This window comes from Cryptomeria japonica, chromosome 3 (genome assembly GCF_030272615.1).
Source record: "Cryptomeria japonica chromosome 3, Sugi_1.0, whole genome shotgun sequence".
Classification (NCBI taxonomy): domain Eukaryota; kingdom Viridiplantae; phylum Streptophyta; class Pinopsida; order Cupressales; family Cupressaceae; genus Cryptomeria; species Cryptomeria japonica.
The window spans coordinates 492350228-492367577 of NC_081407.1; the positions used below are offsets into that span (position 1 = coordinate 492350228).

At 33.0% G+C, this 17350-nt stretch overlaps 1 protein-coding gene across 3 annotated transcripts in view; it reads right to left on the reverse strand.

The window, feature by feature from the left end:
- Positions 1-5943: 5943 nt before the first annotated feature.
- LOC131044555 (polyprenol reductase 2) overlaps positions 5944-17350 on the reverse strand; it is a 72104-nt gene continuing 60697 nt past the window's right edge. Inside the window, exons 4-6 of one of the 3 annotated variants that reach the window (XM_057977910.2) lie at positions 7439-7540; positions 7238-7309; positions 5944-6094 (exon numbers count right to left, since the gene is read on the reverse strand). In XM_057977910.2, the coding sequence (XP_057833893.1) occupies positions 5990-6094; positions 7238-7309; positions 7439-7540 (279 nt within the window). In that variant the 3' untranslated portion in view covers positions 5944-5989. Of the gene's footprint in view, positions 6095-6139; positions 6803-7237; positions 7310-7438; positions 7541-17350 lie in introns of those variants that run through there. The other 2 variants (XM_059218419.1, XM_057977916.2) reach the window with 2 other exon arrangements.

Below are 17350 nucleotides of genomic sequence, written 5' to 3' on the forward strand. Positions count from 1 at the left end.
AAAGTGCATGTTAACAAGGACATGTTTTTCCACCTATTTCTTATAAGACATCCATAATTATACATATCTCCATTTACATTTCATGACATTGTTTGTGTATAAGAAATTGCAGGCTTCAAAACATTATTTTGCAACCTCCATCAACTACATTTGTCCAATGTTATTTTAAAATATCTAGATAAGTGAGAAACCAAATAAAATATTAGAATAGGTTCACTTTTTTACTTACACATCACCTAGATATCATTTGTTTATTGTATCCCCCACTTGCAATGATGGTATGTTGACATTGTGTTTGGGTGTGAGAAATTGTAGGTTTAAAAACATGTTTTCATTTGTGACTTGCACTTCACAAGGTACCAAAAAAAATTATTTTTTGAAATCTCTACTATGGAGAAGTGTATTCCTTTTTTCTAATTATAGTAACAATGGTGTTGTTGCTTTTTAAATTCAGAACTAGATATACATAGTTATAATACATAAGGGTTCGATACATTGTGAATTGCAGGTTAAAAAACACAATGTGTTTTGAATAGTGGGTTAAAAAATTAGTCTTGAAGGGCATGGATGAAATTGATAACCATATCAACACATAGTTAGAGAAAACTATGAGTAACGATAAATTAAAGAAATTTCACCGTAGTTGTAACCAAAGATAATGATATTATAAAGTTGATATGAAGTACTTTTCGAAGCTGAATCATTCACATTCTACCATAGAATTCAAAGCATCAATGTAGCAATTTCATTAATTTGTGTTAATTTTTATGCCATTGTATGGATGATGGGGCATGATGTCTTATTATGACTTAGTATGTCATTTTGTAGGGATAATAGATACTCTATCAAATTTTGGAAGGCTGTGAATTTTAATTCAAATGCATGTCTATAAAAGTATGAAACATTTTTTACATCAGAATGATTTTCCATGTTTGAAAATGACAAGACCAAGCTTGGTAATACATTAATAGCACGACCAATTTCGGTCAAATTACATAGTAAAAAAAAGTCATGTATAGGTAGGTATTCATTACATTGGTTTTTAGATATGCAACACAAAAAATTTCCCTTCAATTATGACATCAATGCTGATGTTTTTTTAATAACTTACGATTATTTTGATTTTAATCCAAAAAAGAATTTTGTTTTATTAGAAAAGCATATTCTTTAAGCTTAATAATTGGAGGTGAACATTTATCTTTTCCAAAAAGCCTATTTTCCTTTTGTCTTATCAATCCAACACCATCACCAATAATTCTAAGTTTGAAACAATTGTGAGATAGGAAAAAACAACTATGACAAGAGAGGATTAGATAAAATGGGAGCACAAAGACTGAGTTGTAGCAAAAATATAATAGGCAAATGATTTTATCTACATGAAATTAGTAACTATATTAAATATTATTTTGTGTAATACTTATGGTTTAGAATGCAACTTTTTAAGGTAAGCTATGTATTTTTAGTTGATTGACATTTCAAATCACATCCAATGATTCATCATCAAGAAAAGGAAAATGAGAAAAAGAAAAAGAAATAGATTAACCTAAAGACAAAAAGAAAAAGATAAAGATAAAAAAGAGCAAACGGAATAAAATTAAATATCTAAATATGAGATTAAAAGAAAAGAAATAAAGTAACTAATTGAAAATAAAAAATAAATAAATTTATATTTAAAAGTTAAATAAAATAATAAATAGGAAGAAACATAAACTACTATAAGAAATTAACAAGAAATAGATAAAGAGTAAACTAAAATAGGTAAAAATAAAATAAAAGAAAAAACCATCAAGATGCTAAAAAATAAATAAATATAAAAAGAAAATGAATTAAACAAAACAATGAGGAAAAGACAAAACCACAAGAGGGGGAAATAAAAGACAAGTGTACTTAATTAAAAATAAATGAAGTGAGTAAAAATAAAAGATAGAAAATTAATTCTAAGAGGGGGAACAATAAAATAAATGTAAATAAAAGATAATCAAAAGCAAGACAAGAAGAGACAACAAAAAAAATTGACTAGAATATGAAGCTAAAAATATATAATATTAAATATTAAAAATAGATAAATTACAAAACAAAAAAAATACTATAAGAGAAACAAAAAAAGGAAAAATAAATAAATGAAGGATTAAAAAGTTGAGAACATTAAATAATAAAAAATTAATTAATTAAAATGGTAGGAAAAGAATAAAACTAACAAAGAAGAGTAATCCCATGTTCACGTGATTGTTTAAGGCTATTTTATATAAAAATAAACAGTGAAAGTGTTCCTATGCAATCTTTTATTTATGAGAAAAGGAAAATTTGGAATATTTTCCTACTTTTATGGAACGGTTGCTGCTTAATAATTGATAATAAGCTTGAAAAAAAAAAAAAAGGGGGGGGGCTTAAAATAAGCAAACACTGCTTATTAGGAGGCTTAAAATAAGCAAACACTGCTTATTAGGAAAAGGGATGGCTAGGATTGCTAAAAAACAAACAACAAATTTTATTATCCATGGGACCACCAATTCCACAAATTGCTACTAAAAAAGTTGAGCATCTGTGTTTCTTAATTAAATAATCCTAATAGCTAGTCCAAATTTGAAATTAAAAATATTGATATTAGCATCCATTATAGCCATAATACAAACTATGAGCATTTTTTTAGAGGGTTAATAGTCTATAAGAATGTTAATAGAAATGAAAAATGGAAGGTCATGGATAGAGAGGAAAATATAATTATAATGCTACCTTTAGAGGTAACCTTAGCCTAATTTATGTTGGGTACATTTTACAAGATGTTGGGGGCAAGTTCTTGATAGGGGCTTGGTAAGATTTGAGCTATAAAACCAACAATATAGTAGAATGGGAGGTTCTTCTTGTTGGATTAGTGATAGCTTATTTAATTAGCTTTTGTGGAATTACTATGGAAGGTGATTCTATATTCTAAAAAGATATTTGTCCAAATTGAGAGTTAAATTCAATTTTAGAGGAAATCCTTCAATAGTTAAGAAATTTGATCTTATTGAAATACAATACTATCATGTGAAGCAAGCCAATAAATTGGAGTTAACTATGTAACATGGTTAATACATCTCTATTAAGGCAAGATTAGAATTTTATAGTTTAGAGCTTCCTTTAAAAATCACATAATGTGAGGGATTGTGTAAGGAAGATTTTTATGGCAATCTTTATTAGTATCTTATTTTTAAGCTTACTAATATAGTATTATTATATTATTTATCATCTATTGAATTAAGATTCAAAGCATTTAATTACTTATCACATAATGTGAGGGATTGCGTAAGGAGGATTTTTATGACAATCTTTATTAGTATCTTATTTATAAGCTTACTAATATAGTATTATTATATTATTTATCATCTATTGAATTAAGATTCAGAGCATTTAATTACTTATCACATAATGTGAGGGATTGCGTAAGGAGGATTTTTATGACAATCTTTATTAGTATCTTATTTATAAGCTTACTAATATAGTATTATTATATTATTTATCATCTATTGAATTAAGATTCAGAGCATTTAATTACTAGATATAGTCACCACCACATGCATAAGATATAAGTGTACCTCACTTGAGTGATTCTCTTGCATTTCTCACATGGCATAAAAACATATATGTACTTTCTTAACATGGTTTCAAAAAAAATTCTAAGTAGGTTATACACAAATATAGTATTTACGTAGAAAAATAGAAAGCCACACTAATATATAAGACATTATTATAAAGAAATGTATCTAGTTTTATCATTTGCATAGAAATAAATGTCCATTATATATTCTATTTCAAAGAAAATAGAACATACCTACTCTACCTTCTAGGGTTCAATTTAGTACTTAAATTATTTCTTAATATGAATAATGAAAAATATATTTTAAATCAAATGATGTTAAGAAAACTTTAAAATACATTAAAAAATTTAAATGACTATTAGAAACAATAATTTACAAATTTTCATAACAATTCTTTGTTATTTAGAAATTATTTCAAAAAATTTACACAATATACTACACCATACTTTTGAGTTTAACAAGAATTCATCATAAATTCTATACATTAATATTACTAAACTTCTATTATTTTTAGATTTTATTACCTTTCCAACTTTAAAATTTCACAAAATACAAATACAATAGCATAAAAATCTTATGAAAATAGAATATGCTACTACACTATTCCAGTACATCCATTGGTGTGTACGTGAAATGTTTCTTCATTAAAAATGTACCTATTTATGTACGTAGATTATATGGTCTCTTACTTAAATGATATTAAGGTTTCAGGCAATATTATAGGCATCACACATAGGCATCACACATATTGCAAACATTTTTACAATTAAAAAGTAAATATTATAATATTAGCAGATATTTAAGGGTTAAAATTGTATTTGGGCCATTTTAACATAAATCATTTTTAGAAGGTAATGTGTCCACTTTATTTTGTATTTGGAAGAACATATTTATTTATTTATTAATTATTTTTATAGTTCAATCTGATGTGTAGGTAATTGTAATATCTATAATTCATAAAATATTTTATTTAAAAAATTCCAAATTGACATCAATATGTCAAGTTTAACAGAAGTTTGCCTTGAATTTTATACAAGTTGATAAGGAATCCATTAAAAGTTCAATAATGACTCATTGAAACCCATATTGAACTCTGTCATTGTATATTTTCATTTGCTTGATGGACAATGAATATTCTTTTACATTCTTTCATGCTTCTGAGGTAACTTTTATGTTTTGACAATGCAAAAATGATAAATCAAAATACAATAGTAGCATGAGAACATAAAAAACTTAAGATTGGTGGCACATCCACAACTAAGAATCAGACAGCATCTGCACGTCTAAGAGAAATTGGATAAACGGTCTTTCTCCAAAAAAAAATCTTACCAATACAATAAAAAAATATACATAATATCAGAGCGAAACGCTTGTTTGTACCCAAAAACCAAAAAACACAAGGCACACAACTAACGCCCATTTAACTCACTAACTAAGCCTTGTCACGTAATAGGGACCATTTTTACATGGCAAAATTTATGAACTCTAAAAACCTGGTACCTCAACTTAATATTAAATCTAAATACAAACTTTTTAGAACCATTTTAGATAGCGAAGTCTAAAACCTCTTAAGAAGTTTGTATTGCAACCAACATTAAACTTGTAAATACAAAAGCATATATATATACATAATCTTTAGGTACACAACATTGTCTTTGAGTGCCTCCTAAAATATTGAGTAAAACATCTTGCACTGTTAGACTTAAGAAGTTTGTATTGCAACCAACATAAACTTGTAAATACAAAAGCATATATATATACATAATCTTTAGGTACACAACATTGTCTTTTCGTGCCTCCTAAAATATTGAGTAAAACATCTTGCACTGTTAGACTTAAGAAGTTTGTATTGCAACCAACATAAACTTGTAAATACAAAAGCATATATATATACATAATCTTTAGGTACACAACATTGTCTTTTCGTGCCTCCTAAAATATTGAGTAAAACATCTTGCACTGGAACAATGCAGACCATCATTCCTGTTATGTGTTATGCCTGTCAGCCCTTAATACGTCCAATGCATTACTTCATGATAATCTTTTGAAAATTTAGGAACTTAATCTCAACAATATTTACTTTATAGCCAAGTGTAAGCAAGATAAAATTAAGATATAATTCAAATAAGTAAAGCAGAAAATAATTAGAATCCTGAACCAAAATCTGCAGAGATATTTGAAACATCAAAATTTCGTGTAGAAATACCAATAACTAAACATCATTTGATTGCAATTCCAATTACTGATATGCATCCTCAAATTTTCGAGGCATAGACATTCTTGATCACAAATATTATAAATTATAATTACACGCTAAATATTCCTCCAAAATTACATTTACCAAAAGCACTGCACAATGAGTAAATGAATAACAAAATAAAACCACGTTATATTACAAGTACATAATAATTTTAACATACAAATGGAATGATGGACCACCTAGAGGGTGGATAATTATCAAATTTATGTAGGTACCACTTGTGTGTCTCAACTGCTGCAAAAGTGAGATTGGCAACCTGCAATCATATCAAGAAAAAGAAAGCATACTTCATTACTAACAAATATAAGTTGCAACCATGACTAAAAGACATCTAATTGGTAATCGCTCTGTTCAAAAACTCCCCAAAAACTCTTTTGACTTGCGAGTACTCCCAAGTCAAAATGCCAGGCGAGTTACTCGCCCAAAAAAAAGTTTTTGAAAAACATCTCAGCGACTTTTTCCTATAAAGCTCTCAAGGAAAGGCAAGAAATTGCAAGTTTTATATTAAAAACTCCTCCAAATTCATATAATTTATTTTTGCTTGCATGCAGTTAAAAAACACGATTTTCATTGGTGGTAAAGGTTTCAGAAGCCTTAACTTGGGCTTGGCTGTCCCTCGACCCTGTTGGAGGTGTTGCCCCCAAACCCTCACAAGGGTGCTGCCCCTTGACCTCATTAGGGGCATTGCCCTCAAACCCCCATGAGGGGCACTACCCCTCCTCATTGGGTTCTCCATTTTCAAATCCCCATTAGTATATCATACTGGCTGATATATACTCTAATGCTAACTCAGGAGATTGATGCTTATACGTACCTGACACTGAACTTACCCGTCTTTATCCCTGCTGGCAGACTTCGGGGGAAGGCATTTATCCTAACCCCCCATCGTGGTGGAAAGCCACGATGCATCCTATTTGGTAGCACCCCTTTTTGAAGGATCGCTACCCTCACACCTGACGGGATCCTCCATTTAATCAAGCCATCGTTTTAGAGGAATGGCTATCGGGGACCAGTCAACAAATATAATATATATTTTAATAAAATGACATCATTCCATATTGTTAATGTATATAATATATATATTATTAATATATATATTGTTACACCATTTTAATACAATGTATATTATTAATATAATAACATTATTCAATATATAAATGTGAATTAATGTACATTACTAACATAATAACATCATTCAATGTAAATTGATAATATGATATCTTATTTTATATCAATGTAATATAGTATAATATAATTTTAACATGATTTAACATATTATATGGCAAAATTTATATTAATTATTTCTGCTATAAATGGGGGACATGACAGAAGACCAGTAGAACAAACTACTCTAAAGAATAGCACAGGGAAAAAGAGGTGGAAAATAGAGATATCGTACCACAAATCCAAAGAGAAGCCAGACTGTGAGGTCCAAACCCCCAGTTGCAATTAAAACACCGGCATATATAACCTGCAAGGAAAGAGAAGTAAATAAATGAAAGTAAACTTATCTATAAATGACGTTAGCTAAAGCTTTCTATGATGTAAAATATTGCCCTAAAAACAAGATAATGTTGCAGAAAGTACTTCAGATACTTACAATCTCTGCCAAATAGTGAGGACAAGATACAATCTCAAACCAATCGCCATATGGAATAAAATAATCAGTTGACTCTTCTTGATTTTCAGTTCGCAAAGATCCCTTTAAACATCAACATTCATGTCAAAACTCAAAGCGACTCCGCCAGCATTTTTACTAATAATTATTTTACCAATTAATAAACATTAATAAACAAGGTACTAGATCACCATAAAGCATACAAAAACATCTATAAAAAAAAGAGCAAACAATAGATTATTTAATGATGGAAAGAGAATGGATAACATATATGAAGCCAAGAATATGCAGATTGAACCAATTATATATAAGATATCTGAGCCCACACTATAAACGTGTAGGAAATTATTTTTCTCTTGCTTTTTCATGCCCTCATTGATAGGGGTGAATAGAACCCCAAAACTAGCAATCAGTAAACCACTTGTCCATGAATATGCACTGCAACCTCATTCTGAAATTTGTTTTCATACAGTAAAGGTTACTGAACTTCAAATAGGAATTTTAAAAACAAATCATACGCTTGGATGAGGGAAAATAGAGAGATATCATAAGGTATCTTGTTGGGCTCAATTATTGGTGCAGACGATCAAATGGCCATCCTCTTTTCCTGCACAGACTGATATCAACCCCAAGCAAGTGGGGGCACCACACTTAGCTATCCCTCAAGCCTGGAAGAAACTTGTGAGCTCATCCAAAGTGCAGCATTCCCATAGAACCATTGTTCCTTTATTTTTCATGAGGATTTCTATATATTTATTGTCACTGCACAATAACTGGTATGTTAAAGACAGTTGTCCGTGTGAATCCATTTCAACTTAGCATGATCTAGTTAAACTTAATATTATACATCATCAGCACAAGGCATACTCTATATCTTTTATTCAACCTTACATTAACTTCATTTACATTGCTCTGCACATGCGCTCAGTGCTCATTTGTTAACTATGAACATTACTTCTAATTTTACATCTATCTTCTATATATCTCTATTACTACTCTTTACTAGTTGCTTGTCTATCCTCAGACAAGTTAGTTGTGTCCATGAGTGAAAGATTCCTAATTTGGCAAATGTCAAGACCCTGTTTGCTTAGTTGCCTTGTAAATCCTTCTCACTCCTTATTTAGGTTGGCTACTGCAGCAACCTCTTCAATAGCTCCATTCAGATACTTATCTCATTCGGTGGGATCCTTATGACTTTGTTCCTGGGCTTCTCGCTGTGAAAATGTTCCACCCCTTTCAAATCCTTTTGTCGGAATACTGTTGGCAAACTGTGGTTACTCCTAACCAACAAGAAAAACTTGTTTATGTGGATTCTTCAACAATAGGTGATTGTATTTCTTGTTAGTCTCCTATGATATGTTGTTGGGGAGGTCAAGCCTTTTCTTGTTCTTGTTATGGTCTTCTTTTTCAATTAAGTCATAGATCATCTGGACTTGACTCTTCTTCAACCTCTACAATTGTGTGCTTTCCTTTTGTCCGTTGAGTAGTCTCAGCCATTTTCTTTTTCTTTCTTGCTTCTTCCTCAGCCATATGAAATGCATATCCTTTGCCTATACCACATTGGACTCTGTTTGTGCCCTCATTTTTCTCTGCCATGACTTGCACTATTAGTGATGAAGGTTTTGGCACTCTAAGTAATGGTGATTTTGACACCCTTAGTGATCTAATTCAGAGATTAAGCATGTACTCCGTATTATTGATATGAATCTATCTTCATTTCAGAATCAACTGATATTCTTCCAATATATCCCTCATCATTAGAATTATATTCTGAAGTACCCAACAAATCTAAGTAAATTTGCACCATTTTTTAATCAAGTGTTCAGATACTCACCTTTGTGCACAAAAGAACCTTAAAGTCTGTTCAAACATTCTACAATGTATCTCGACCTTACTGCATTAGGGAGTTTGAAACTTTGATCTATTCTGTCCACCCTTTCTTTGGATCAGCAATTGTTTTGCTGGCTAATTCATAATTTAGCCCATCGTCAAGAACTCCAGGTGATCTATGTTTGCAGTTCCAACATGTTTAGCTAAACTCCATTCACTTCCAAATTTTTATACTACTAAGTTGTAAAGTTATCCATCTTTTTCTTATACTTTAGACTCGTGGCCTTTGAACAGAAATAAGAATGGTATGTAATTAAAGGATCTACTCTTTCCTTTTCATAAAAGAATCAGGTAGATGTCGAATTCCTATCTCTTGTAACATCGTCAGTATAAGGAATGATCCATACCTAAATTTCTTCAATTTTATGTAGCTCAGTCCATGAAAATTTTCATCAAATCTTCTAAAGTGATTTTGACTAGACACAGAGATCCAATTGAAAATTATCTCGAGTAGCTCAGCAAAGAAAACTCCATGCAACAGATCATTAATTTCCTTCTTCAACCAAGTTTTCAGCTTCACCATTTAATCGACCAAGTATTTCCTAGCAAATTCAACAAACTTGTGCCTAAACTATTCTTTGATTCAATCCAATGACAGACAATCCATACACCTTCATTTCCATTTCAACTCCAATCAGAACACAACTAATCTGTACAAGAAAGCTCTCTTAATTTATAGAGATTTCAAACTCAAAAATTATGCACTTAGTTTCAGAGATTCTTGCAAAAGTTTTGGTTTTTTTTGTTCACAGCAATAAATGCTTTACATAACAACCATCTAAGATGCTTGATCTTTGTGCCAGACTATTTTTTTCTTCAATCTTTTGAACATTTACACTAACCTTTACAAAGAACTTTGAAATACCAGGTGTTATAGTTTCTACATACATATTTTCCCACTTTTACTTCAACAACATAGCTTTAAATTATCTAGCAAATGGACTTAAACAAGTTTTGCATGTGTTGAGAAAACTGAACACAAAAATATTTCAGACTACACTAGCATACATATATTTAATAATATATATAAAATAGCCAAAAGATATCCTTCTTGAGGGGCCTATTTTTAATCAATTTTTCACATTAAGGTGTAATAGGTGATCTTACAATAAACTTTGATGCATGACATTATAAGATTCTTGCAAAAATATATGTTGCTATAATTTTTTTGCTTAGACTTTTAAGGAAATTGATGGTACACTGGTACTACTCTTTATCACTATAATTGGAGATTCATATATCAATGCCCTTCTACCTTTGGTGAATTATTATTTTGCCCTTCAAAATCTAATATTCTTTGCTGACATAAAAATATTTTTTGCTTAGACTTTTAAGACAATTGATGGTACGGTTTCTTATGACTATGATTGGAAGGGTATATATCAGTCTCCTTTAACCTTTGATGAATTATTATTTTGCCCTTCTAAAGCTGATATTCTTTGTTGGCATACAATATACTAAAACATATTTGTTGGTTCTATCTGTTAAGTTCTATTCAGGGTATGCACAAACTAATTTATTACCCTTTTTATAGTATCCAGGAATGCGATGCAGTAATGTTGTCAAACTATTCTTTGGAGTAGCAGTTGCATACAGGAAAACAATAACTTAGCCATGCATTGGACCAGGTATATTGCAACTTGCAAATGCATTTTCGTCCAAATACTAAATATTGTTGTATAGTTCCATAGATATACAATCCTATTCATTTCATTATACAAAAACCATTTTGCACAAAAGCTGCTATGATTCAGACACGTCCGTACATGCAGAATTAATGCATGGCCCAAATCAAAGATGAAAAACTCCTAATCGACAATAAATCTTTTGGCCGAAAATTTTTTAAAAATCGGCAATAATCGGAAAAATTATCAAACATTTGAAAATATATAATTTCTTAAAATATTCTAAAAAAACACACATATACTCTAAATTTATAGAACACAATTTAAAACAAAGGTCCTCAAAGGTTTCAATCTTTCAAGGAATCTCTTCAAGAACAAAGTACCCCTTGATTTGGCCTATAAGTCTACATTTAATAGCTAAGGTCATCCTTGACACAAGGATTATAAGCTGTAGAAAAGTTGAGTCCATGGAATGGTTCTTTTTTCTCTCTAAGATTGTATTTCACTATACGATTTTCAGAGTATGTTTGCAAACATTAACAGTTAATGGCAGCATTTCTTCACCATGGTAATAGATCATAGTGATGCAAGAGGAATTGAGTGCACAAGAAATCACTACTTAAGAGCTGGCCAGTAATGTCATCAATTACTGATTATTGTGTTTTCTCTCTGCATGATATTCTGTGTCTGGAGTCTGGAGTCTGTTTCCAGCTGTTCTGCGTCTGGAGTCTGAATGTCGTCAGTTGTTGGAGTCGTCGCTGGCGTATTTAGGAAAAACAAAAAAATTGCAGCCGTCACTCACGCGTTTAGGAGGAATGAAAAATGCAGTCATCAAAACTTGAAAAAACCGCATTTCACTTTTCCCGTCGGTTTTAGGGTTGCATCCAAAAAATAAGAAAAATGATTCGCTTTTTTTGCACAATTTTTAACATATAACTCGTGATTTTTAACCTGCGAGAATCATGATTTTAAAAAAAAAAAATCGTCCGCGATTTTTCAGCCGATTAAATTGGCAGGGCAAATGACTCGGGATTAATCGCAATTTGAACGATTTTTACCCAATTTTTTCGTATATGGCCCAAATAATGGTTAATAAAAAGGAACTAGCTTGTATGGACCAAACGGTAAAAAGAACATGCAACATCAATTTTTACATGTTTATGGTAACGTGGATATTAAGTATTAGACATTGTTATTATAGTTGTATTCAGCTACTTTTGATGCTTTTTTTTTGCATCTCAGAGTTATTTTGACAAGATACCATTAATTAAAAGAAAACCTATAAATTGGCAAAAATATAAAAAAATATCGAGAATCATAATTGAAACAGGTGGAAAAAGAACATTGCTAAATTCTACTTTAAGTCAGTTATAAGACATATTTTTCACTAAATTTACATAAAGATTGAAGTTTCAATTTTCTTAGATTACATGGGAAATGATCTAAGTAAGGTGGATGCCAACTCATTATCAATTTCCTCTTATTTGAATATCCTTTTTTCAATTATGCAATTCTATATTTCACTGCAATAACGCAAGAATATACATTGGCAATCATGCATTGGCACAAATAATAACACAATGTACAAAGACATTTAAACAATATGCTAATAATAAATAAAATGATAATGTTAAGGGAACCTTGTGGTGCATGAAATTTCCTGGAAACTTGATTAGGATACCTTCAACATTGTAGGCTATAGTTGATATTGAAGTCACATGATCTAGAGTTGCACAAGTTTGGAGAACTAAAAAATTGAGTCAGTTTACAACTTTACTCTTCTAAAATTCATACTTGTTTATTGGAATATGCCTGTACACTATATATCCATTTTTTATGTCATGGAGCAGCTATACTGATAATCTGATAAATTAATTAACATTTTGTTGAAGAATATTCTTGCAAACAAAAAAACACATTAACTTCTGGATTTATGGTCTATCGCTTGTGAATCTTCTCCTTTTACGATTTGTTAACAAAAAGATGCCTATAGCACCCTACTCTGCCTCTGGTTCTGAGGCTTTGACCTGACAAGATTCGCTTGATCAAGCGGTGTGTTGATCAAGTGAGGCCTGACATTTTTCTCATACAAGAAACAAAAATCAAAGAAGAGGATGTGAGTTTGTTCGCTAGGAAATTTCAAACATGGAAATGTAGTTTAGTAGGAGCTGAAGGAGCCTCTGGAGGCCTAGCAGCTCTTTGGAAAGATTCAGTAGTAGAAGTGGTGGTTATGAGGGCCACACGTTGGTGGCAATGGTTGAAGATCAAATCAGTGCAACTTCAATCAAGCTTCTTTCTTTTCAATATTTATGGGCCTACCAACACAAATTTGAAAAATCAAGTTTGGAGTGAGATTTCTGAGATTGTGAGCAATGACAAGGAAAATATATACATTCTAGGAGGAGATTTCAACGCCCTTATTTGACCTTCAGACAAAATGGGGGGTGTGGGTTGGAATAGGCAGAGTCAAAGAGATTTCAGCTCTTTTGTTACAAGAGCAGGACTGATCGAAATTCCTTTCAAAATGGGGGATTTCACTTGGACCAACAGAAGGAGTGGCTTCCTAAACATCGCTGAAAGATTAGATCATTTTTTTATTGCTGGTGATTGGGCGGAGAGTCACTGGACAAGTGAAGCAGAGATCCTACCTATCACGGGATCAGATCATTATCCCATATGCCTAAGGATTCAAGATGAAAATGCTCCAGCGAGATGTCCTTTCAAATTTGAGGCAATGTGGCTTCGAGATGGTAACACCAGAAACCTCATAGAAAAATGGTGGAAACATAAGCCGGTGAATCTAGGTAATAAAGCTTTCACTTTCTTTAAAAAACTACAATTTATTAAGGAACAATTAAAGCAGTGGAATAGAGAATCCTTTAGAAATATCTTTAAAGATAAGATAGATTTGGAAAAAGACTTAAAATCCTTGCATGAGCATATAATCACAAAAGGGATGGATGAGGATTCGTTCAAAAGGGAGAAAATTCTAAGTTCAAATTACTCGGAGGTTTTAGCTAGAGAAGAGATTTATTGGAGACAAAAATCCAAAGAAACCTGGTTAAGGATGGTGACAGGAACACAGTTTTTTCACACATCAGTCAAAGTTAAAAGAGCTCATAACAAGATCTCCTCTATTAAAAACAAAGAGGGAATAACAATTTCAGACATAAATCAAATTAACCACACAACAATTGAGCATTTCTCTGAAATTTTCAACAGACTGGATAATCAGGAGGAAAATGTCCCTGGTATTTTAGAGGTCATCCCCACATGTATTATGGAAAATCACAACAAAAGGTTAATGGAGCAGATCTCTTTGGAAGAGGTTAAAAAGGCTGTTTTTAGTTTAGGGGCAGAAAAATCGCCTGGTCCGGATGGCTTTCCAGCACTTTTCTTTCAAAAGTTTTGGGACATTATGGCGGTTGATATCCTTGGAGTGGTAGAGGAGTCTCGGAAGGGAGGCTTCATTTTAAAAGATTTCAACAACACTTTCATTGCGCTGATCCCAAAGAAGGCGGAAACCAACTCTTTTGATGACTTTCGTCAAATATCGCTTTGCAACTCCATTTATAAAATCATTTCAAGAGTCATTGCAAATAGATTAAAACCCATCTTGAACCTTGTCATCTCAAATGAACAAAGTGGTTTCGCTCCAGGCAGATCAATTTTTTAAGGCATTATCCTGGCTCATGAAGCTGTCCACTCTATTCGGACAACAAAGGCAGAGAAAATGATGATCAAGGTTGACATCACGAAAGCATACAATGAGGTAAACAGGTACTTTCTAATAAAAGTTCTTCAGAGGTTTGGGTTCAGAGAAGATTGGATTACTTGGGTCAAAAGTTGCATTAACACCCCTAGATTCTCTGTTCTTGTCAACGGCAGCCCCCAAGGTTTTTTCGAATCCACAAAAGGCATACGACAAGGAGACCCTCTCTCACCATTTTTCTTCATCATAATGGCAGAAGTGCTCGGACGACTCATATCCAAGAGATGGGAATCAGGAACCTGGAAAGGGGTCCAAATTGTTGCAGGTATAAATCCCATAACACACCTGCAATTTGCAGATGACACATTTTTAGCAGGTGATGCCTCGGCTAGGGAAGGAAGAGTAATGAAAGAAACTCTAGACATATATGAAACAGCTTCAGGTCAAAAAGTAAACTGGCACAAGTCGGAAATTTTCTTCTTCAACTACAAACCATGTAAGCAAAGGGAGATATGCAGAATTCTAGGAATGAAAGTGGGGTCTTTACCGGGCAGGTATTTAGGAATCCCATTTTTTGGAGGAGCAAATAGAACGGAGCTATGGAAAAAATTAATCGATAACTGCATTAATAAAATGGAGGGGTGGAAAAGCAGATGGTTAACATCAACAGGCAGAATTTTAATGCTGAAGACAGTTGTGTCAGCCATCCCGATTTACTCAATGATGTGCCTAAAAATCCCAAAGAAGGTCATCAACTCAATCCAACAAAAAATGAGGAAATTCTTTTGGAATGGGGCAAATGAACAAGAGAAAATCCCATTATTGGCATGGGATAAAATTTGTCAAACAAAGGTAAGAGGAGGTGCAGGATTGAGGGATTGGCAAAAAATGAACTACGCTTTAGGAGCCAAATTAGTCTGGAATATTTACTCTAATCCGCACCAGATGTGGGTAAAAGTGCTGAGAGCTAAGTATCTAGACTCAGCAGAGGACCACAGAATCTTCACGATTTGAAACCCTCCCAAAGGATCAGCAATATGGAACTTCATCTTGGAATGTCGCAAGGTAGTAACAGACCATTTAACATGGCAAGTTGGGAATGGGGCTGAAGCCAAGTTCTGGGAGGATTCATGGGCAGGTCACCCTGCTTTGAAAGATTTGGAGGACTTCTCGGAGACCAAGGAAGTGCTAGTGCAGTTATGGGGGGTTAAAGTAAGGGATTATATGTATAGCTCAGAGGGAGTATTAGGTGTAGAATGGCTTTGGAAAGATCTATCAACTACAGGATTGTCTCTTCAGGAACAACAGAGGCTGAAAAATGTGCTGGATCAAAGGAAGATTTTACTCACAGATAAAGAGGACAAGGTTATCTCGTGTGGGGCAAAGGATGGTAAGTATTCAGTCAAACTGGGCTATCAGCTTTTGGAAGGAAGAGAGGAGACACAATCAAAAATTTGGACCCTCCTCTGGAGTAAAGAATGTCTTCCAAAAGCAGGTGCCTTTGCCTGGTTAGTTGTGAAAGGCAAAATCTTATCAGGAGAAAGAAGGAAAAGACTCGATTTTGTGGGCCCATCAAAGTGTGTCACGTGCAATCGATCGGAAGAATCCACAGACCACTTGCTTCTTACATGTGAAATGGCTCAGAAATGCTGGACTGAGCTCCAGAGGAATCTAAATTGGCAGAGCCCGCTACAAAATACCCTAAAAGAGGTTTTTGAGAGTTGGCCAAGACAACCAAGAAGGTCAACTCTCTCTAGTGTGTGGAAAATCAGTCCTTCCCTAGTTGTTTAGGAGATATGGAAGGAACGAAATAGAAGAATTTTTCAAGATAAAATGGAGGATGAGAGGAGGTTGGTAACAAGAATTAATAGAGCAATAGAAGAGGTGGTAGGTTCAGCAGCTTCACTTTCTTCCACATTATCCACCTCATTCACGTTAATGGACAGAAATATACAAAAGGCATGGCCAAGCATAAAAATCAGACATGGATACAGATTAGTGAAGAAGGGAAAAAAAATATGTCAAAGAAGGTTCAATGGAAACCTCCAGAGAAGGGATGGTTTAAGGTAAATTTTGATGGAGCAGCGCAACAAAATGGTCAGTTAGCGGGGGCAGGTTTTGCCTTATGGGATGACAATGGAGATCTTCTAAAATATGGAGCTAAAAGGCTTACGAAGAGCACCAACAATGAGGCTGAAATCCAAGCAGCGATTTTAGGGATAGAGTTAGCAAAAAAAGCAGGGGTTAGAAACCTCCATTTAGAAGGGGACTCTCTAATCATCATTCAAGCCATCATGAATGGAGAGATAAGTGTGTGGCATCTACAAGGTTTTTTAACTGTAATTTTAGCATAACTAAATTTTTTGAAAACTATAAAATTAGCCACATTATAAGGGCTGGAAATCAAACTGCGGACAGTTTATCCAAATGGGCCCTGTCTTTTGAGTCTGAAGGGGTTCTAAAAATGGATGATATTCAGAGCCTAACATTTCTGGACGAGGCAACAGGGTAATGATTGGGAGATTGATATAGTGGGGCGACGTCAGGTGGATGACGCATAGAACAAGCGGGACACATTATTAGGAAGGACGAAGTGAAAGCCCGCACGGGGAAGTTATGCAGTTGTAATCATAGCAGTGCGAGGGAGTCTCAAAACGGCGGCCAAAT